The sequence below is a fragment of the Pleurodeles waltl genome, chromosome 6 (genome assembly GCF_031143425.1).
Source record: "Pleurodeles waltl isolate 20211129_DDA chromosome 6, aPleWal1.hap1.20221129, whole genome shotgun sequence".
Lineage (NCBI taxonomy): Eukaryota > Metazoa > Chordata > Amphibia > Caudata > Salamandridae > Pleurodeles > Pleurodeles waltl.
Genome location: NC_090445.1, coordinates 579,721,331 through 579,742,823, shown reverse-complemented (window position 1 = coordinate 579,742,823; position 21,493 = coordinate 579,721,331). Strand labels below are relative to the sequence as shown.

The 21,493-nt window shown below is 45.2% G+C and overlaps 1 protein-coding gene across 3 annotated transcripts in view; it reads right to left on the bottom strand.

Annotated features, from left to right (window-relative positions):
- Positions 1–21,493, bottom strand: part of TULP1 (TUB like protein 1) — a 594,937-nt gene that overhangs the window by 121,108 nt on the left and 452,336 nt on the right. For all 3 annotated transcript variants that reach the window (XM_069238767.1, XM_069238766.1, XM_069238768.1), the window contains one exon: positions 1,779–1,891. In XM_069238767.1, coding sequence (XP_069094868.1) covers positions 1,779–1,891 — 113 coding nt within the window. The remainder of the gene's footprint in view (positions 1–1,778; positions 1,892–21,493) is intronic.

Below are 21,493 nucleotides of genomic sequence, written 5' to 3'. Positions count from 1 at the left end.
TTGATAATGTATGTTGTCTGTGCCTCCTTGCCACGCCATAAAATGGTGGTTTTCCTATCTGCCATAGAGACGATTACGATTTAATTATCAATACGGAGGCGAATATCCTGCTCTCATGACCCTGCTCCTTCCTTTATCTGACAGTATTCGTTATTGTAAAGCAGATGATATCCTTTTCCATGTCTCTCATTTCTTTTGCTATCACAACATTGGCAGCTGCTATCTTTTTTACCTTCAACTAATGCTCACTTTTTGAAAGGTGCTTACCCTCTGATGTGTTGATTTGAATGCTGCTTCTGCTTTTGTCCTTGCTTCTTTAGGACTTTTTTACACTCAACCCAGCTCTATGTGCTAGTTGTTTGTCCTCTTTCGCTGCTTATTTTCAGCTTGACTTTTCTTTCCTCCTGCGAAGAACTTCACTTAAATAAGTAGAAGCATGGCCCTGGTTGCATGATGGACTAAGCATTCCATTTTCCCTTGGATTTCTGTGGTTTCTTCATTGGAGTTGCTGGAATTGTTTTTTAATTGTTGGGGTGTTTAGCTTCTGTCGACCTGAGCCTATTACAGTGACAGTATCGATGGAGTCATAGGCGTTTGAAGATTTGACATGGTTGGTAGCTTTTATGAAGTACTGTTGTAGTGCATTGCAATTAAAGGAGTGTTGCATACAATGTTCACCTTGTCTTTAATATAATCTGGATTTGTTTAAAATCTCTTTTGGTTGTCCCCCTTGGGTTGGCCAAGGTTTAAGTAAAAATTGATGTGCACATGGAACGATTGTAAAGTTCCATAGAGCTGCGTGTATCAGTACTGAAACACCGAGCGATACTGCATGTTAATATCGCAATGCTTCCATAGATTTCTGTAGGGACAATAAGGGTGTTACTTAGAGTTTGGCAGACAGGGTACTCCACCACAGATGTGCCAGGGTCTTCGCTGCCAAACTCACTTGCTCTATTCAGAGTCAGATGATTAACAATCAGGTTTTAACTGTAAACCTTAGATTGACAGCCCAGTTGACATCCTGCCTTCAGTCTAAGGGCCCTGTACTTATGGCAGACATTATGTTGTACTTTTTGTCCTGTTAGGAGCTGACAGGAAAAGACACGAACAACACAAAAAAATGCCCCCACACGCTGGGGGAGAACTCCCTCGGGTTCAGGGCCATTCATTTTTTTTGTTTGGTTTTCAAAATCAAACTCCCATCATGGGACTTTGCTTTAGAAAAACAAACATTGCTGAGCAGCTGCATTACATACGATAGCGGCTCACTAAGGTCAGCGTCTCTGTGTCTTCAGATACGCAGAAATCTCTGCCAGGCAGGTGGAGATCTCGAACGATGGCGCCAATCACCCGCTGCGGTGGTGGAGGGTATGATCGCCACCACTCTGAAGTGCGGGCTTGCCAATCCCTAAATACGGCTGTAAGTACTGGAACAGCACAGCATTCAGAAGAAGTTATATTTTATTTGAGATGCGTTGGCAGCGCGGGGAGAGCAAAGAACACCGCGCGACCGGACTGCAGGACTTTTGTTTTGAGCCCCAGTATGGGGATAGCGCAGGAGTTCTTTGACAGAGCTGAATGGTATTTCAACAGTGAAAAAACAGGTATTTTTTTAATGCACGGAACGAACTATGATGCCTCAGTCCTAGATGAATAGGATATGCTGCTGCATTTGAGTCTACGTGCATTAACGGAACGGTGTGCTGAGAAATTACCATGTGAACAAGGTTTTTATTTCATTTTGCAGCGTGTTGAATTCGCTCATTCTCTCGTACCTCAGCTTCCCGATGAAGTTCTCGCCACCTCTGGACAGGTCGGTAGCATCGATGGAGATCAGATAATTGGAGGTTTTACTTTTCTTCCGTTTCCTCCCAGCCAACAAGAAGACCTGGGGAGAAAGCTGGTGTTTATTAGAAAATTCGCAGACCTGCAGGGGGCAGCAGAGGATTACTAGAGCTCCGAAGGCCTGTGACTTACTAAAGCTTTAAAAGCCCTGTAGGGCAAAACAGGGAGAGGTGTCGACGAATTTCCATAACAGCATATCAACGTAACACGAAGTATGTAAACAAGTTCCAGTTAGATTAATTGTATTTATATGTACCTTTTTTTTGTTCAAAATATTTTATTGAGTTTTTTGAGGTATAATACAATAACAAACATATCGATAGCAAAACTCAAACAGGGAGAGCAGGGGATAAGCATTGGGGAAAAGTCATTGCTAGACATTCGTAAAAGTTGATTATCACAATACCCAATTACATTACATTGGCTAGATAACAGGGGATGTTACATTTAGAGTCAGGTAAGAACATTAGGCATGTGGTACGGTTCTGCGATGGGTATTTGGAACATACGTCTTTGTAGGTGTAAATTGGAAAGGACAGTAGGGTACAAATAGGGACGAGCCGTAGAGTCGGAAGAGGGATAACAACAGTGTTAAGAGACATGGTGTTATGACACTGTATGTAAGCTGTGTATGGAGAAAGGATTTCCTCAGGTGGGGTTGTCCAGGATAAAAATATCAAGGGTTTTCCAAGTGCATTGCGAGGTGATTGGCTGGGGTCTATCACAAGATTGTGCAATATGAGTGCTTATCAAATATGACACCCAGGCCCACCAGGTATCATAAGACACGATTTTGTTTGATATCCAATCTATCAGAATTATCTTAATGGCTATGGTAAGGAGCAGGTCAAGAAGGGATAGAACAATTTCTGGGAGAATAATAGGAGGAATGTCAAGGAGCGGGCTCAGTACCACAGCCAGAAAATATGTTTATTGATTTTTTGAAAATCTTTTGGAGTTTTTGATGTTATATACGACCAGTATTCTTGTAGGTTTGGGCAGGAGAAGAACATGTGCTCTTCGTCAGCATTAGGGAGGTCACAAGACTAGCATGAGTTTGTGTCTTTTAATTTAAGTAGGTGTAGTTTCATGGGAGTCCAATATAAAAAGTGCATTACAAAACATTTAGTTTGGTCGAGGGATGGTATTATTTTATGTTTGAATAGGTTAGGGCCCATAAGTAACCAGAATTTGCGTCTGGGGTGGGGGTTAGCTCTTTGGAGGAGAGAAAAATGGACCATTTGTGTTCGAGGGTAGAGTGGTGCAAGTTCTTTGAGGCATATGTGTCCAGCTTTAGTGAGAGTTTCGGTATCAGAGGTGAGCTATGTAGGTGTCCAGTTTTGGAGAATTTGGCCTTTATTTGTAAGAAAGCATAGAATTCCAGGTTGGACAGGTTATTCTTAGGTTGAAGAGACGCGAACGATAAGGGCTCAGAGTTGTGGTAAAGATTATCTATTGTTGCAATGCCTTTGATGGCTCACAAAGGACCCAAACTACTGACTTTGGAGAATGGAGCTTCTTATTGTGCCAGAGGGAGGCAGTGAAAGACTTGTGGGTTTTGTTTCGAAGATCAGGTCCAATGACCGTAAGGCCAAGGCAGTGTCTTTAATGATTCTCTGAGAATATTGGAATGGAAGATGAGACATCGTAAGTGTGGCCAAGAGTGGGAATGGGTGGTAAATGACAGCTTCAATAGGTAGCCAAGTACGGAATTAGTTTCAAAATATCGCGCACCGTGTGTAGCTGGAAAAGCTGTTTGATATAAATACCAATCAGGGACATGGCATCCACCCATACTCCTTTGTGTCCTTAGGTTCTTCAAACTCATTCTCGGCTTTTTGTTTTCCCAGAGAAGGGAAGCAGCTATTTTGCCAACACTGTGAAAGAAGTCTAAGTATAAGCGGGTCGGAATCATACTGTTAAGGAAATTGATTAATTGGAAATCATAATTTTAATGGTTTCCAATCTGCCCCACCAAGAGATGTGCTTTGGTGACCAAGTTGCTAAAAGGTCTTTAATTTTGGCTAATGTTTTATGTTTATTGGATGTGACTGATTCATCCAGATTATTGGGGAACCAGATGCCAAGTTACTTGATGGAAGATCTCCATTAGAAGTTAGAAGGGCCGATTACGAACAAATGACAGTGGACATTAAGGGGGGGGTGGCTCCGTTTTGTCTTTATTCAGTGAGTATCCAGAGTATTGGGCAAATAGGTTTACAATAGAGAGTATCTCTAGCTCAGGGTGTTCTGTGAAGATCAAAATATCATCTGCATATGCAGCTATTTTTTAGTTCACAGCATTAAAAGGGATACCAGGGATGGCGTGTGACTTGTTGAACATTAAAAGGAGGGGATCAATTGCTAGCAAAAACATGAGTGGCTATAGGTGGCAGCACTGGCGCGTGCCTTGTTGCACTGGGAATGACTGGGATAATGATCTGTTAATCCTGATTTTAGCTGTTTGGTTTTAATAAAGAGCCATTGCCTTAGTGATAAAGACTGGTCCTAGAGCATGTCTATTAAGAACTGCCTCCAGGTAGGACCATGCAATTTATTGAAGGCTTTCTCTGCCTCCAGGGCTATTGCAGCAGATGCTGGAGCAGATGGTTTTGAAGTTTTTTCAATGATATGTGAAAAAAGACAAATGTCATCACTAGCCAGACCCCCTTTAATGAAACCAGTTTGAGTGGGATGGACAATTTTAGGTATTAGGGGAGCAAGACGTGAGGCTAGAATTTTTGCATATATCTTAGCTTCCATGTTAATAAGTGAGATGGGTCTGTAGTTCTTGGGATCTAGGTGATCCTTCCCATCGTTAGGAATAACTACTATAATGGCTTCTGCAGCTGAGCCATTGACTGCACCTGTGGTAACAAAATGAGACAGGGCAAGGTTCACAGGTTTAAGGATAAGTTTGTTAAATGTCTTATAAAATTCTATTGGCAAACCATTTGGGCCTGGTACTTGACCTGAAGGAATAGATTTGATTGTTCACATAATTTCTTCAGACGAAATTGGCCCAGCTAGTTTTTGTTGGTCAGCATTTGAGATCTCTTTGATCGACAACAAGTTTAGGAATTTTAGGCACTCAAGAAAGTGTTTACCGTGGGGGAGCATAATTTAGTGTAAAAACGCCAGAATGCTTTAAGGTGGATGATTGTGTCATGTTTTTTCATCTTTGATTGAGTGAATACGATTATTTTTGTGTTTAAATTTTAAATAGGCAGCCAGAGATTTGCCAGTGTGTTTAGATAAAATAATATTTTACCTTTTTGAGTGTGAACAAAAAGGTTTGCCCGTTTGCTTCTTATGGTATTAATCTTGTATTTGTGGCGCTTTAACAGTGCGAAAGTGTTAGCATAGTTCTTTTAACAGTAGGCTATTTCGTTAGTTTTAATTTCTGCTGTAATACTGTCTAACATTGTTTTGATGCTTCTGTTTTCTCGACCATATGGCTAATGAATTGGCCTCTCATATAACACTTCAGGGAGTCCCACAGTATTACAGGGGAGTGTACTGAGTTTTTATTTGTTTTGATAAGTTGGGATAGGTCCTCCTGGAGTTCTTTCTTCGTCTCAGGGTCCTCGAAAACTTCTAAATTCATATGCCAATTTTTAAGTTTTGGAGGAGTGGGAAGGATATGGAGGCACATCATGACAGCTGCATGATCAGAAATATGGATTGGCTCAAATGATGAGGAGGCGGTGTTACCTAATATTGCTGAATCAGCTAGGAGATAATCAATTCTAAAGAGTTATGTGGCAGGGAAAAAGAAGTATAGTCACAACTTGTAGGGTTATGTATTCTCCAGACTTCTATCAAGTTGTGCACTTTACATAGAGCATGTAGGGATTTATGGGCCTTTGGTGGCCTACATTTGAATACGGATTGTCGGTGTAGGAGGGGGTCAAGTGGTAAATTAAAATCCCCTCCTAGGATGATCTGAGCGTCTGTAGGGAGAAGGGCTATTTCCGCTGAAATGGTATTCCAGTAAGAGTAACCTGAAGTGGGACCATATACATTGATCGCATACATTTCTGTGGATGGGGTTTGAAGTCTTGTGATACGGCATTAGCCCTCGTTGTCTGGAATGGAAGTGATGATGTAGAGTTTTGAACTTTTTGAAATGACAGTAAGGACCCCTTTCTTTTTAGCAACAGCAGGGGAACAGGCAACATCGGCAACCTATTCAGATCAACGAAGGAGAGCTTTCTTGTACCTGATTCTAATTTCTTGTAGGAAGATTAAATCCCTTTTGAGGGAGTGACACTAATCTGAAAATGTTCTCGGTTTCACTGGGTGGTTAGGGCCTTTAGCATTGAGGTAAATAACTTTCAACAAGCCTGAGTTAGGACTAGATTTGATTGTGGAGTTTGGGGGCTAGTGATCTAGCGTTGATGTTCATAGGAGGAGGGTGTATGTCTCTATTCATTGTAAAGGTCATATACAGCATAGGATGGGGGAGTATGGGTCAGATATTGGTTGTAATGGGATGAAAGGTAGGGGGCATGGGTGGGACAGAAATCACCCATGAGTTTGAGAAGTGTCCCAACAGATGAGGTAAAGAAAAAAGAGAAATGGGGTCACTTGCACAAGGTAACAAACGAACACAATGTATAGTGTAAACATATACATTATTCAAACAAGAAACATGAAGGGCTGGAGCCCGCCACAACTTTTGAATAACATAATAAACATATCTAACTAATAGCTTGGCTGCTTGAGTCAAGTTTTGGCTTTGGTTGTCACATCATTACCAGTGTAATTTTGTAATCAGGATTTGATCGGTTAGTCTTAGAGGAGGATTTGTTTATGTTAGTGAAGGTTAGTAACCTTAGTTAATAAGCCATAAAGTAAGTATTCTGCATATTGTCTGGAAATAGTCGTATAGTTACTTTATAATGTGATGTTGTGCCACACAATGAAATAGTAACATGGCCAGAATGAAATAGTAACACGTAAACAGTTTGGTTCATGATGCCAGATCTATGAGTTAGGAGGTGGCTGAGTTGGAGCATTTATTACTGAGATGTGTGGCTCTAGAGGGGAAGGATTATTAGTTGTGATCGTGGGTGTTACTTGTTAGTATTGCTTGGTTCGTAGCGGAAACTAGGGGTCCCAATCAGTGTCTTCAAGAGTATAATGTGTCATCTAGAGTACACAGTATACAAATAAAGCAGTACAGCTAGGATTGAAATGGGTTAGGGGTGTGTAAGGAATGGTAGGTAGAACTAGACACATATTGACTAATGCATGACATGTAATGTTATATTTATCTGAGAAACATATAGTGAGTCATGCTAACACCAATTTATAAGTGGGTGAAGGAGCTGTTTCACTCTCATTCAAGACTGGCGGTTCGATAAGTCCTTCATCTGAGTCTCAGATGTATTATCTAGAAATGTGTCGGAGGGTTCTGAGAAGACATGCGTTTTCCCTTGATGAAGGATCTTGAATTTAGTTGGACCTATGAAGGAGTGTTGAATTACTTTATCAAGGAGTACACATTTAAATACTAAGAATCCCTTCCTTCTTATAACAGTATCTCTAGCATAGTTCTGCGAGATATTGATTTGTGCTCCTTGCCATATGAGAGTTTTTACTTTCTTCACATGAGATATGATCAGTTCAGACTGTTGGAAGCACAAAGGTGGAAAAATTAGTGCATGTGGGGTGGCAAGCTTTTTGGTTTGTGTGCTGGGAGTCTATGTGTGCGTTCAATTTCAAAATCCTTGTTAAAGGAGAGATGCCCAAAGTTGGGGGGATCCATGATTCCAAGAATGCAATTACAGAGGGGGCTTTATCTTCTACACCTTCCAGTAATCCAAAAATTCTGAGGGTCCCTCTTCTGTTTCGATCTTCCAGCTCTATGACTTCTCGTTTTAAGGAGTGAATGAGTTTGTTGGTTTTGATACAATATTTGTCTTGTGTTAGCAAGCAGTCTTCAGCTGAACATATTCGTTTTTCGGCATTTGAAACTCTTAGGTTTAAGTCTTTCAGGTCTCTCCTGATTACAGCTACCTCTGTAATAAATATGTGTTGGTTTTAGTGCTTTGCACAATGTCATGTACTTCATTCAGCTTTTTAAGGATCATTTCAAGGGTAGAATGATTGTCATGTTTATCTTTAATTGGGGATTCTGGTATTAGCGACTTCTGTTTAGAGCTCTTGAGGGTAGTTTTAGATTCTTTGTATCTGGGTTGTTTGCTTTTCCTCTGTTCTGCCAAGATGATAAGATGATGCGTAGCAGGATGATGCATAGCAGGTATTTGTTGAGTGAGTTGAAGTGGAGGCTGAGTTTACACCAGTAAGAAAAACAAGCCTTGGAGTGTCTTTGGAGTAAACTGCATTGTAAAGACATGGTAAGCTGCTACAATTTTAAGACATTTAATCAATCAATCAGTCATTTCTTAAGTGTGGCTAATCAACTGGAGGGTCTCAAAGCGCTGTTTGTTGGCGTGCTGCTCAAACGAAGAGCCAGGTCTTGAGGTCCTTCTTGAACTTCTTGAGTGATTATGTTTGCCTGAGTTTGAGAGGTAGCATTTCCCGTGTCCGCGCTGTGAGGTAGAAGAAGGATCTTCCTCCTGCTGTGCTTTTCTGGATCTTGGGAACGGCTGCGAGGGCAAGCTGGGACGAACTGAGTTGTCTGTTGGGTACGTAGAATGTGAGGTGGTGGTTGAGGTATGCCGGTCCTATGTTGTGTAGTGCCTTGTAGGTGTGGATCAGGAGTTTGTATGTGATGCGCTTGTTGACTGGGAGCCAGTGTAGGTCACTGAGGTGGTAGGAGATGTGGTTGTGTCGGAGAATGCGCAGGATGAGTCTGGCTGCTGCATTCTGGATTCTTTGTAGTCTTGATTGCAGTTTCTTGGTGATGCTGGCATAGAGTGCATTGCCGTAGTCCAGTTTGCTAGTGAGAAGTGCGTGGGTCACTTTCGTCCTTATGTTGAAGGGGATCCACTTGAAGATCTTTTGAAGGATGCAGAGGGTGTGGAAGCATGATGAAGAGACGGCATTGACTTGGCAGGTCATGGAGAGTGAGGAGTCCAGGATGATACCTAGATTGCGTGCCTGGCCCATAGAGGTGTTGGGATTTCCTGGTGTGGTGGGCCACCAGGAGTCCTTCCAGGCCAAAGGGTTGGAGCCGATTACGAGGATCTCTGTTTTGTCCAAGTTGAGTTTGAGACAGCTGGCTTCCATCCAGGCGGCGTCTGCTCTCATCTCATTGTGGAAACTTCTCTTGGCCTTCACAGGGTCGTCGGACAGGAAGGGGATCAGTTGGGTATCGTCAACGTAGGAGACAATGTTTAGCCTGTGTTCTTTGGTGATATTGGCTAGCGGGACCATGTAGATGTTGTAGGAAGGTAGCCTCTTTCTAGCCCTGTTACCCCCACTTTTGGCCTGTTTGTGAGTATATGTCAGGGTGTTTTTACTGTCTCACTGGGATCATGCTAGCCAGGGCCCAGGGCTCATAGTGAAAACCCTATGTTGTCAGTGTGTTTGATATGTGTCACTGGGATCCTGCTAGCCAGGACCCCAGTGCTCATAAGTTTGTGGCCTATATGTGTTCCCTGTGTGGTGCCTAACTGTATCACTGAGGCTCTGCTAACCAGAACCTCAGTGTTGATGCTCTCTCTGCTTTTAAAATTGTCACTGCAAGCTAGTGACTAGTTTTACAAATTCTGATTGGCACACTGGAACACCCTTATAATCCCCTAGTATATGGTACCTAGGTACCCAGGGTATTGGGGTTCCATGAGATCCCAAATGTGCTGCAGCATTTCTTTTGCCACCCATAGGGAGCTCAGACAATTCTTACACAGGGCTGCCACAGCAGCCTGAGTGAAATAATGTCCACGTTATTTCACAGCCATTTTAAAGACACCTATATGTCTAACCCTCACTTGGTGAAGGTTAGGTGCAAAGTTACTTAGTGTGTGGTCACCCTGGCACTAGCCAAGGTGCCCCCACATTGTTCAGGGCAAATTCCCCGGACTTTGTGAGTGCGGGGACACCATTACACGCGTGCACTACATATAGGTCACTACCTATATGTAGCGTCACAATGGTAACTCCGAACATGGCCATGTAACATGTCTAGGATCATGGAATTGCCCCCCAATACCATTCTGGTATTGGGGGGACAATTCCATGCATCCCCGGGTCTCCAGCATAGAGCCCGGGTACTGCCAAACTAACTTTCCGGGGTCTCCACTGCAGCTACTGCTGCTGCCAACCCCTCAGACAGGTTTCAGCCCCCCTGGGGCCTGGGCAACCTGGTACCAGGAAGTCAGACCAAAGGATTTCCTCTGAGAGAGGGTGTTACACCCTCCTCCTTTGGAAATAGGTAAAAAAAAAAAACCTTTGCACTTGTATAGCGCACTATTCACCCATTAGGGTCTCAAGGCGCTGTACACATACCACTGTGGAACCCCTCCTGGCTTTTCCCTGTGAGGCGCCCACTCCTGGGCACCCCCAGGGTGAAGCCAGGCATCCAAGCGTGGTCAGGGCTGTTGTGGAGATTAAGCAAGCTATTGCCCAGAGTTACAGAGTGGGACCTATTAATTAGATTAGGCACCGAGGCAAGAATTATATGGTCCAAGGGAATTGAGCCCAAGACCTGCCGAGGTGGGAATGGAACCCTGGTCCCGGGCCAGATCTCTGCAGCAGGGTCTGCCGCTCTAACCATTGTGCCACACTTCAAATAGGTGTGAAGGGTCTGGGAGGAGTAGCCTCTCCTGGCCTCTGGAAATGCTTTGAAGGGCACAGATGGTGCCCTCCTTGCATAAGCCAGTCTACACCGGTTCAGGGATCCCCCCAGCCCTGCTCTGGCGTGAAACTGGACAAAGGAAAGGGGAGTGACCACTCCCCTGACCAGCACCTCCCATGGGAGGTGCCCAGAGCTCCTCCAGTGTGTTCCAGATCTCTGCCATCTTGGATACAGAGGTGTGAGGGCACAATGGACAGCTCTGAGTGGCCAGTGCCAGCAGGTGACGTCAGAGACCCCTCCTGATAGGTGCTTACCTTTCTCTGTAGCCAATCCTCCTCTGTGGGATATTTAGGGTTTCTCCTGTGGGTATCTCACCAGATAACGAATGTAAGAGCTCACCAGAGTTCCTCTGCACTTCCCTCTTTGACTTCTGCCAAGGATCGACCGCTGACTGCTCCAGGACGCCTCCATAACCGCAACAAAGTAGCAAGAAGACTGCCAGCAACATTGTAGCGCCTCATCCTGCTGGCTTTCTCGACTGTTTCCTGGTGGTGCATGCTCTGAGGGCAATCTGCCTTCACCCTGCACTGGAAGCCATGAAGAAATCTCCTGTGGGTCGACAGTATCTTCCCTTGCTAACGCAGGCACCAAACTTCTGCATCACCGGTCCTCTGGGTTCCCTCTCATCCTGACAAGCGTGGTCCCTGGAACACAGGAGCTGGGTCCAAGTGTCTTCGACAGTCCAGTGGCCCTTCTGTCCAAATTTGGTGGAGGTAAGCCCTTGCCTCCCCATGCCAGACAGTAATCCTGTGTACTGTGTGAACTGCAGCTGCTCGGGCTTCTGTGCACTTTTGCCAGACTTCCTTTGTGCACAGCCTAGCCCAGGTCCCCAGCACTCTGTCCTGCATTGCCCAACTCGCTGAGTTGGACTCCGACGTCGTGGGACCCTCTTTTGTGACTCTGAGTCGACCATTGTCCTCAGATCTTCTAAGTGCCTGTTCAGGTGCTTCTGTGGGTGCTGCCTGCTTCTGTGAGGGCTCTCTGTGTTGCTGAGTGCCCCCTCAGTCTCCTCTTCCAAGGGGCGACCTCCTGGTCCTTCCTGGGCCCTAGCAGCACCCAAAATCCTCAACCACAACTCTTGCAGCTAGCAGGGCTTGTTTGCTGTATTTCTGCGTGGAAACAACTCTGTATCCTCCAGCACACAGCAGGACATCTTCTGACCAAAGGAGAAGTTCCTGGCACCTTCCGTTGTTGCAGAATCTTTGGCTTCTTTCACCCGGAGGCAGTCCTTTTGCACCTTCATCCAGCGCATAGTGGGCTCCTGCCCCTCCCTGGACACTTGCGTGACTCTTGGACTTGGTCCCATTCCTTTACAGGTCCTCAGGTCCAGGAATCCGTCTTCAGTGTTTTGCAGTCAGTTGTTGTCCTTGCAGAATCCCCTATCTCGACTTTACTGTCTTTCTGGGGTAGTAGGGTAACTTTACTCCTCCTTTTCAGGGTCTTGGGGTGGGGTATCTTGGACACCCTTAGTGTTTTACTACACTCTCAGCGACCCTCTACACACTAGACTAGGCCTGGGGTTCATTCATAGTTCGCATTCCACTTTTGGAGTATATGGTTTGTGTTGCCCCTATGCCTATTTCTCCCTATTGCATTCTATTGTGATTCTACATTGTTTGCACTACTTTTCAAACTGTTACTTACCTGATTTTGGATTGTGTCTATATATTATGTGTATATTACTTACCTCCTAAGGGAGTATATCCTCTGAGATACTTTTGGCATATTGTCACTAAAATAAAGTACCTTTATTTTTAGTAACTCTGAGTATTGTGTTTCCAGTGATATAGTGCTATACGATATAAGTGGTATAGTAGGAGCTTTGCATGTCTCCTAGTTCAGCCTAAGCTGTTCTGTTATAGCTACCTCTATCAGCCTAAGCTGCTAGAACACCTCTAATCTACTAATAAGGAATAACTGGACCTGGCACAAGGTGTAAGTACCACAAGGTACCCACTATAAACCAGGCCAGCCTCCTATAGGTGTTGAAAAGCATCAGGCTGAGTGATGATCCTTGGGGTACTCTGCAGTATGCATCTTTGAGTGCTGATGTGAACGGTTGTAGTCTGACACTCTGGCCCTCATTCTGACCTTGGCGGGCGGCGGAGGCCGCCCGCCAAAGTCCCGCCGTCAGATTACCGTTCCGCTTTCGAAAGACCGCGGCGGTAATTCTGACTTTCCCGCTGGGCTGGCGGGCGGTCGCCTTCAGACCGCCCGCCAGCCCAGCGGGAAAGAGGCTTCCACGATGAAGCCGGCTCGGAATCGAGCCGGCGGAGTGGAAGCTGTGTGACGGGTGCAGTTGCACCCGTCGCGTATTTCACTGTCTGCGCAGCAGACAGTGAAATACATGTAGGGGCCCTCTTACGGGGGCCCCTGCAATGCCCATGCCAGTGGCATGGGCACTGCAGGGGCCCCCAGGGGCCCCGCGACCCCCCCTACCGCCATCCGGATCCCGGTGGTCGGACCGCCGGGATCTGGATGGCGGTAGGGGGGGTCGGAATCCCCGCGGCGGTGCAGCAAGCTGCGCCGCCGTGGAGGATTCAATGGGGCGGCGGTACACTGGCGGGAGCCCGCCAGTGGTGCCGGTCCGACCGCGGCTTTACCGCCGCGGTCGGAATCCCCATTGGAGCACCGCCGGCCTGTCGGCGGTGCTCCCGCGGTCCTCCGCCCTGGCGGTCAAAGACCGCCAGGGTCAGAATGACCACCTCTGTGTTCTACAGGTGTCAAAGGACCTGATCCATTCTAGTGCATTATCTTTTATGACGGCGAAGTGCAGTCTGGCGCATAGGGTGGGTGGGAAACTGTGTGGAATGCAGCAGTGAGGTCGAGGAAAATGAGTGCGGCCGTGCCTCCGTGGTCTAGAATGGCACGTATGTCATCGATGGCTGCTAGCACTGCTGTTTCGGTACTGTGGTTGCTCCTGAATCCGGATTGGAAAGGGTCTAGAATTAGGTGTGTCTTGAGGAATTTGGTGAGCTGCTGGTTGACAGCCTTTTCTGTTACTTTGGCTGGGAAAGAAAGCAGAGAGATGGGTTGTAGTTCTCCAGCTCTCTTGGGTCGGCGGTGGGTTTCTTGAGTAGCGGGTTGATCTCGGCGTGCTTTGAATCTGATGGAAAGGTGGCGGTCTTGAAGGATCAGTTGATAGTTCGGCAGAGCTCAGGTGCTGTGGTGGTGCTGGCCAGGTTGAAGATGTGATGGGGGCACGGATCCAAGGGTGCTCCAGAGTGGATGGAGTTCATGAGTCTTTGGGTGTCCTCTTTGGTGATGGGGCCCAGGACTTAAGGATCTGTTTTGGTGCTTGGTCCGTGGTGGTATTTGTGAGCGGTGCAGGAGGGTTTTGGTTCTTGAATCCTTTGTAAATGTCTGGGATTTTTCGGAGGACGAAGGTGGTGAGGTCGTCGCAGAGGTCTTGGGAGGGAAGGATGGATGAGGTATCTGTTCCGGGATCCGCAAATTCTTTGATGATGGCGAAGAGCTCTTTGCTGTTGTGAGCGCTGGTGCTGAGGTGTTCTTGAAAGGCAGCTTTTTTGGTGGCCCTGATGTTCTGGTGGTGCATGGTGACTGTGTACTTGTAGGCTAAGCGGTCTTCGGTTGATTTGCTGTTCCTCCATTTCCGTTCCAGTTGCCTGCAGTAGCGTTAAGACTCTTGTAGGTCTGTCATGAACCATTTAGCTGTTTTGCTATGTCGTTTTCCAGATTGTTTCCTGACATTGAGCACATACTTGCAAGATTAGGCATCTATGTTAACTCCACTGGCGTGTTAAGTAGGCGGAAGTCTTTTGGGTGATCACCAGACTTAGATGCCGAGTACAACTGAAATGCACCGGTTGGGTGTCTCACCATCAAGCAGATTGGGGCCTTAAGATATGACTGAGGCGCAAGGGGCTTTACACTGTGAAAACTCAGTGATGTTGGTTAGGCACCATAATACCCTTTGTTTATGCCATCATAATCCTTATCATAGTCGTAACCTTTATTTATGCGAGTGCATTCTTCAGAGCATTCTTTGGAACCATAACTACGGGACTGTAAAGTTTTTAGATGTCACACATCTGTTTTAGCAATTCACTGCAGGTGATTAGATAGTTAATAGGATATATCCATTCTACATAGCATCTATTGTCTCTCCAATGTTATGGGACATACAGTTTGTTTATTTTCCTGCTTGAGCTGTTGTTGAAGTTTCAATTCACAAGTTCTCCAGTTGGATATAGAATTCAGAGACGTTCTAGCGTGTTGAGAGGGCTGGTTTGCTGCTGTGATCCCGGATTTGTGGGAGTGGGTTCTGTGTCAGAAAGAACCAAGTTGGATGTGCTGGGCGGCTTGATTATGCGGCATCCTCCGAGCATACCAATAAGTAGAGCTTACACATTTATGCGTGCAGACCTTGTGTCTGCGAGTTACACAAGTGTTGTGTTGTTTCTGGGCTTGAAGTCATTGAGATAAAAGCTGGCTTCAGATGGTATGTGCTTCAGTTTGGTGCAAGGTTCAAAGCCCTGGGTAATGGGCACGGGGAATGGGAACCCAGCAGATCAGGTCCTTTGAGTGGTCCGGGTCAGATCGGGCCAGCCGTGCATTCACCAGCCGCACGCTGCCATCTTAGAAATCTATGAGGTGGTAACGATCATGTTAAATAGCCATACCGCTGTTATGAAGCTCCTCGCAAAATACAGGCGTTGCAGGGCATTCACTCAATGCCTATCCTGTGTTTTTTGGCTCATATAATTCCTTAGAACTAAGTTGGGAGTCGTGTTGTGCAACGGAGCAGCTCATAGGAACACCTCCATCTTGCGCGCATGCCAGCCATGCCCCTGTATTTAAATGTATCTTATGCGGCTATCCTGAACATCTTGCGGGGATCCAGCCTTTATGGCCCTACCTTGGACCCGCCTGCTATAATTAACTACTTGGCACAACCACCTTTTCTGGAGCATTTAAAGCCCTGCAGTAGAGGATTATTAGAGCTTTGGAAACCCTGGGTGACAGAAGAAGGTTACTGTAGCCTTGGTGGACCTCTTGGGGACATCGAGAGTGCTCTGGAGCTTTCGAAGACCTAAGCCGGGCAGCAGAGGGTTGTGGCACTTTGGTCAACAGAATATCTACCTTGAAGAATTCGCCCACACCAAGACTGACTATAGGGCCTATTTATTAACAAAATGTATAAGATGCTTCAATCAAAATGGTAGCACGAATGGTGCAATATCAAAAGTAGATTTTATAATTATATGCATAGGAGCTGGAAGAAGGAGTGCTGCAGCACCCCCAAAATAACTATGACGGATGTCAGAAAGAGGATGAGCAATAAAGAAGCGTTTACATTTTGCCTTTAATCTTGTCACATTTGATGTGCTTACAAAGAAGTGGTGCTGGAACAAGTTTCAGAGTGGGGTGCTGCCATCAGTGTTACAATAAGGAAGTCATAAGGATTGTGGAAAATCCAATTGTCACACAAAGAGCAAGCATAGCAAATGAAGCACATCAATTGAGCAAGAGAGTGCTAGGGTGTGGTATGTAGCCGGAGGTGCACTTTTGGAGCACACTGTCGCAAATCTGTTACTTTTACTGACAGCACAATTTCCATTAGCATTTCTATGAAATTCACACTGACTTGCAATTTTACTGATAAAATCATAGGGCACAAACAATAATGTGTCAAGATCATATGTTAGGAAATATTTACCGTGTACACATCACCATGTAAATTGTTTTGATCCTATTAAAATTTTTGTTTATTGCATATTTTGCAATTACAAAAATGTGCTTCATTTGTGCTTCTAACTGCTGCTATATTTTGAAATATTATTACAGTACATTTACAGGTATTTACATTTTGTTGTGATGTAAGAAAACTGACATCCTACAGCCTTTCATTTCACACTCTTTGTACCCCAGCAAAAGTGCCAGAGGGATCACCTTACAAATTGCTCTTTTGCAGTTAGAGAAAGAGAAGTAAGCTCCACTTTCCATGTTAAAAGATTAAGCTGCAATTTGTCAGAACACATTCCTTGACAGTTACCTCTTTGAACACACCATGAATGTGCCAAGATAAAAGGAACATTTAAAGACATATTTATTGCTCATTCACCTTCAGAACTCCAGTGTGGTCAAATGGCAGGCCATGTCTACTGACAAATTACTGCTTATTCTTTGAACATGGAAATTGGTGTTTTCTTTTCGTTCTCTGACCTCAAGGTGAGAGGAATTTGTAAAGTGGGTTATGTGACAAACTTGCTGGGGTATAAGGTGTGAGAATGGAAAGACTGTACTAAGTTCATTTTATGCTGACATCCAACAACATTTAAATATCTGTAAATGAAATGTACACATATTTCAAATATACCAGCTACTAGAAAAGCAAGCAAGAGGCTAATTATGTAGTTTTCAAGAGATGGATTTAATAGGATCAGAACACATCAAGGCACTTCTCCTGGTGATGTGGAAATGATAGATAATCACTGAAATCTGATTTTTACATATTATTTTGTAGCACTGCTGTAATAAAGTCTTCAGTCACAAACTGTACTTATTCCAGTCGTATATTTATTATTCACCATCACAATTCCAGTCAGAGAGCGAAATGACAGTTGTAATGTTGACAGGAGAAATTTAGGAATTAATAAAGAGTGGGAAGAGATAAGGGAGGAAACGAGAGGGGAAGGGACGGGTACAAAATAGGATGTACATTACAATGCACCTCCTCATCAAGGAAAAAAATAATAATACATTATTATGGTACTGAGAATATAAAATGCAAATTCAAACTCAGAACAGGTTTCAATTCATTACAATGTCCTTTGGACCTTGGAATGAGACGCTCCCTTTTGTGATTATTCACCCTTTCATTATTCAGCAGAACAATAGCTTACATAACCTCTACTAAGAAGGAATTAATACAGGGAAGGGGGGATGGGGAAATGAGAGGGGAAGGGACAGGTTTAAAATAGGATGTAAATTACAACACATCTATATAGTTTTATCAGTACAACTGCATGTATACAAAATGTAGTGGCTATTTTAATGGAAAATGTGCTGTCTGTAAATGACAGTGCACTACCACACAATGCTTTAGTAATATATTTGTGGGAGGATGCTTTAAAATGCAGTTACATACGACACATGCACAACTCTCCTACTGAATGGGCATTACTAATTTGCTACATTTGTTCTTTGTGTGACACTTGGATTTTTCACAATCCCTATGACTTTAGTGATGTGACGCTGACTGCAGCACCCTCACTCTGAAAATAATTCCAGCACCACTGTTTATACATGGTAGCACACTGCCAGAGATGCCTCGTAAAGCTAAGTCTAAGAAATCGGAAAGGAAAGAAAGCAGAGTAGGAGCAAGACAGGCAGGGTGAGGGACAGGGAGAAAATCCAAAAACTAGGAAGCAAGAGAGAAAGAAGCATAGCACATGGTGAGGGAGAAGGCACTGAGTTGTGGAGAGACGTTGGGAGGGAATATGATGAATAAGAGGAGAGATAGAGGAAAGAGTAACACCATGAACCAGAAGAGCTCACAGAATTGTATCCGAGCATGACATGCCAGGGAGCCAATGAATAACCGCAGGAGGAAGTTTGAAAATGATGCAGAGAGTAGATTTGCTTATCAGCTGAAGAAGATCAAGCGCACGTACAAGGACACCAACCAGAACTGAGGAACAATAATCAAGATGGGAAAAATAAGATCGAGAATGATGTTCCAGCGGAGCGAGAAGTAAAACATGAACCGACCGTGCAGATTTGAAAATGTGGTGTCAGCAGGTGAGGGAGGCTCTAGTGACTTTAGTGGAAAAAGGGGGAGAAAATGAAGTTTGACTCTAATTTTGGTGGGAAAGGACGAGTGAAGGCAAGAGCACGGAGGAAAGCATGAGAAAGAAATGATTTTAAAAGCAGAAAAAACAAAAAAGAGAGTGAGATGGAAGAAGGATGTTACATGGGGAGGAGGAGATGGGTAAATGACTGGAATGAGTGAAGTGGGATGAGGAGTAGTAAGAGAAGCAGTAGAATTAGTGCAGAGAAGAATCCAGACGAGGATGCATAAGGACTGTGTGAGTAAAAAGATTCAGTAGCAAGGAGATAAGGTGTCACAAACATATAGTGAGTTAAAAATCTCCATCTGGTTGGGAAATCCCAGGCAGCAAGGAAGCAGTCGGGGCAACAGCATCCAGGACAGAAAAAGGAAAATGAAACTGCTCCAACACCTACAGATACGTGAAGCTTTGGTATCATCAAACCAAGTCACACCAAAAACACAATTGTATTTAATCGGAAGATCCTGGATGGACAGTAGAAGGTTCTGGGACGTTTGAAAACCTCTGAGTACAGCAATGGGTTAGTGGTGACTTGCAAAACCTCTAGGTGTCAGGAAGGGTAATTGTAGACTGCAGAGGGCCCTGTGGTACCCCCTTTAGGCATGCCTGTGTGCCTGCATTTTGTGAAAATTCAGACACGTGTGTTACAATGGATACCCATGTCTGTCACTCAGCAGTGATCAGGATTCTCTGAAAGGGAGGCGAGGTGCAGGATTTATAGATTCCAGCTAAGAGCACAGTCCAAAGGTCACTCTGACTTTTGGCTGCTGACTTGAGAGATGCCCTAGCCTGCACAGATATTAGAAGGTTTCCCAACAATCCAGTAGTCTCACAGACCAGTAGGGCACAGTTTAGTAAACTTGGAAGGATGTGATAGGGAAGATAATTCCGAGGAGCATTATGCTTATATTGAGAGCTATTGCCTGGATTCTCAATTTTATTACACCTTCTCTTAGAGCTATGGCCCATGAATGTTACTCATGCAACAGTAAGGTGAAGGACCCAGCAGGCCTCCTTGAAGAGCCCCAAACACGTTCTATGAGGTAGAAATAACATGGATTGTGAAATGATAAGCATTTAATTCTTCGTCTGTTCAGGTGATCAAGTTGCTGATAATCCTCTCACTGTATATCTTTCTTTAATCCTCCTCTCAATGAACTACTTTTAATAAATCTCAAGCCTGTTCACTCCACCCTTCCTGAGCCGAGTAGCAAAGAATTTCTCAACGTCTAGGCTGGTGCTCAGTGAGCCAGGGCCAGGGCCTGTAGGATTATGGGGTTTATACTGAATCAGTCCACCGTAAATTGTCTCACTCTAAACACATTGGCTTGACTGCACCAAAGTCCTTCTGCCTGTCTCTCTATGTTGGTGGTAAAGACACACTCTTGTTTCTAACACAGTCCTTCAAATCAGCAACCTGACAAATGGAGAACACTTACCCACTATGCATTCCACAGGCTACACTATTAACTGAACTTTGTGCCCAGTTTGGAGCCACCAGTATTACTTGGGCCCGGTCGTGCCTGATCTTCTTCAGACTCTGGGCAGAAGTGGTATTGGCGGGAAGGCGTAAAGGAGGCCTGAGCTCCACTCGAGACGAAAAGCGTTGCCCAGCGAGTGCCTCCTCAGAAACTACAACGTGCAAAACAACTGACATTGCGCGTTCTCTGCGGAGGCGAACAGATCTGACTAAGGCTTTCTCCACTGCTGAAAGGGACCTTGCGCTGTCTCCGGATGGAGACGCCATTCGTGATCGTCTGGGCATCGATGGCTAAGTTTGTCTGCTCTGGAGTTCAGAGAGCCTGTCAGATGTTGAACAACCAGGGAAATGCCCTGCCGTTCCAGCCATGTCCAGAGGTGAAGAGCCTCAGGACAGAGGGTCCACAAACCCACTCCGTCCTGCTTGTTGCAATAACACATTACTGTAGTGTTGTCGGTGAACACCTGCACCACTTTCCCTTTGAGAGAGGGAATTAATGCTTTCAATGCAAGTCAGATTGCCAGGAGCTCCAAAAGGTTGATGTGGAGCCAGACTCTGCAGGAGACCAGAGGCCTCTGATCTCCGCCTCTTTCATGTGGTCGCCCCATCCCAGGAGTGATGCATCTGTCACTACTGTGAGATCTGGAGAAGGGAGAGAGGTCTGCCGCTGACCCAATCTGGATTCGACAGCCACCACTGCAGACCTAGTGCAGTCTCCTCCGAGATCTAGACCATGCCAGAGAGGTTCCCCTGATGCTGCGCCCACTGGAATTTCAGGTCCCACTGCAGAGCCTACATATGCCATCTGGCATGTTTGACTAGCAGGATGCAGGAGGCCATGAGGCCCACAAGCCTCAGAGTCATTCTCATCGAAATCCAGGATAGAGGCTGAAACATCGGCATCATAGCTCGATTATCCTGGACTCACCTTTCGCAATGATAAGCCCAAAACTGCACTGTGTCCAGAACAGCTCTAATGAAAGGGAGCGTCTGAGAGGCAGTCAGGTGTGACTTCGGCACATTTATAGTGAACTCCAGCAAATGCAGGAGGTTCGCCGTGGTCAGGAGGTGGGAGATGACAGCATGGGGTGAGTTTTCCCTCAACAGCTAGTCGTTGAGTTAGGGTAAAAGTGAAACCCCTAACCTGTGCATATGAGCTCCAACCACTACCATTACCTTTGTGAAAACCGGAGGGGCGCTGGTAAGGCTGAAGGGAAGCATGGTGAACTGAAAGTGCTTGTGACCGGCAGGACGGGAATGTGGAAATAGGTGTCCTGCTAATCCAACGTTGCCATCCAGTTGCCAGGTCCACGGCAGGGACCCTGGCTAGAGTGAGCATTTGGAATTTCTCCTTCTTGAGGAACAGATTGAGGAACCGGAGATCTAAGATAGGGTGAAGGCCCTTGTCCTTTTTGGCTACCAGACAGTAGCGGGAATAACAACCAAAACCCACTTCTGGCACAGGGACCCTCTCATTGGCTCCGTAGGACAAAAGAGCTGTGACTTCCTCGCGAAGAAGTGCCAAATGATCTCCAACAGATGATCTTATGCATGGCTGGAAGGGTAGTCTCAGAGGGAAGG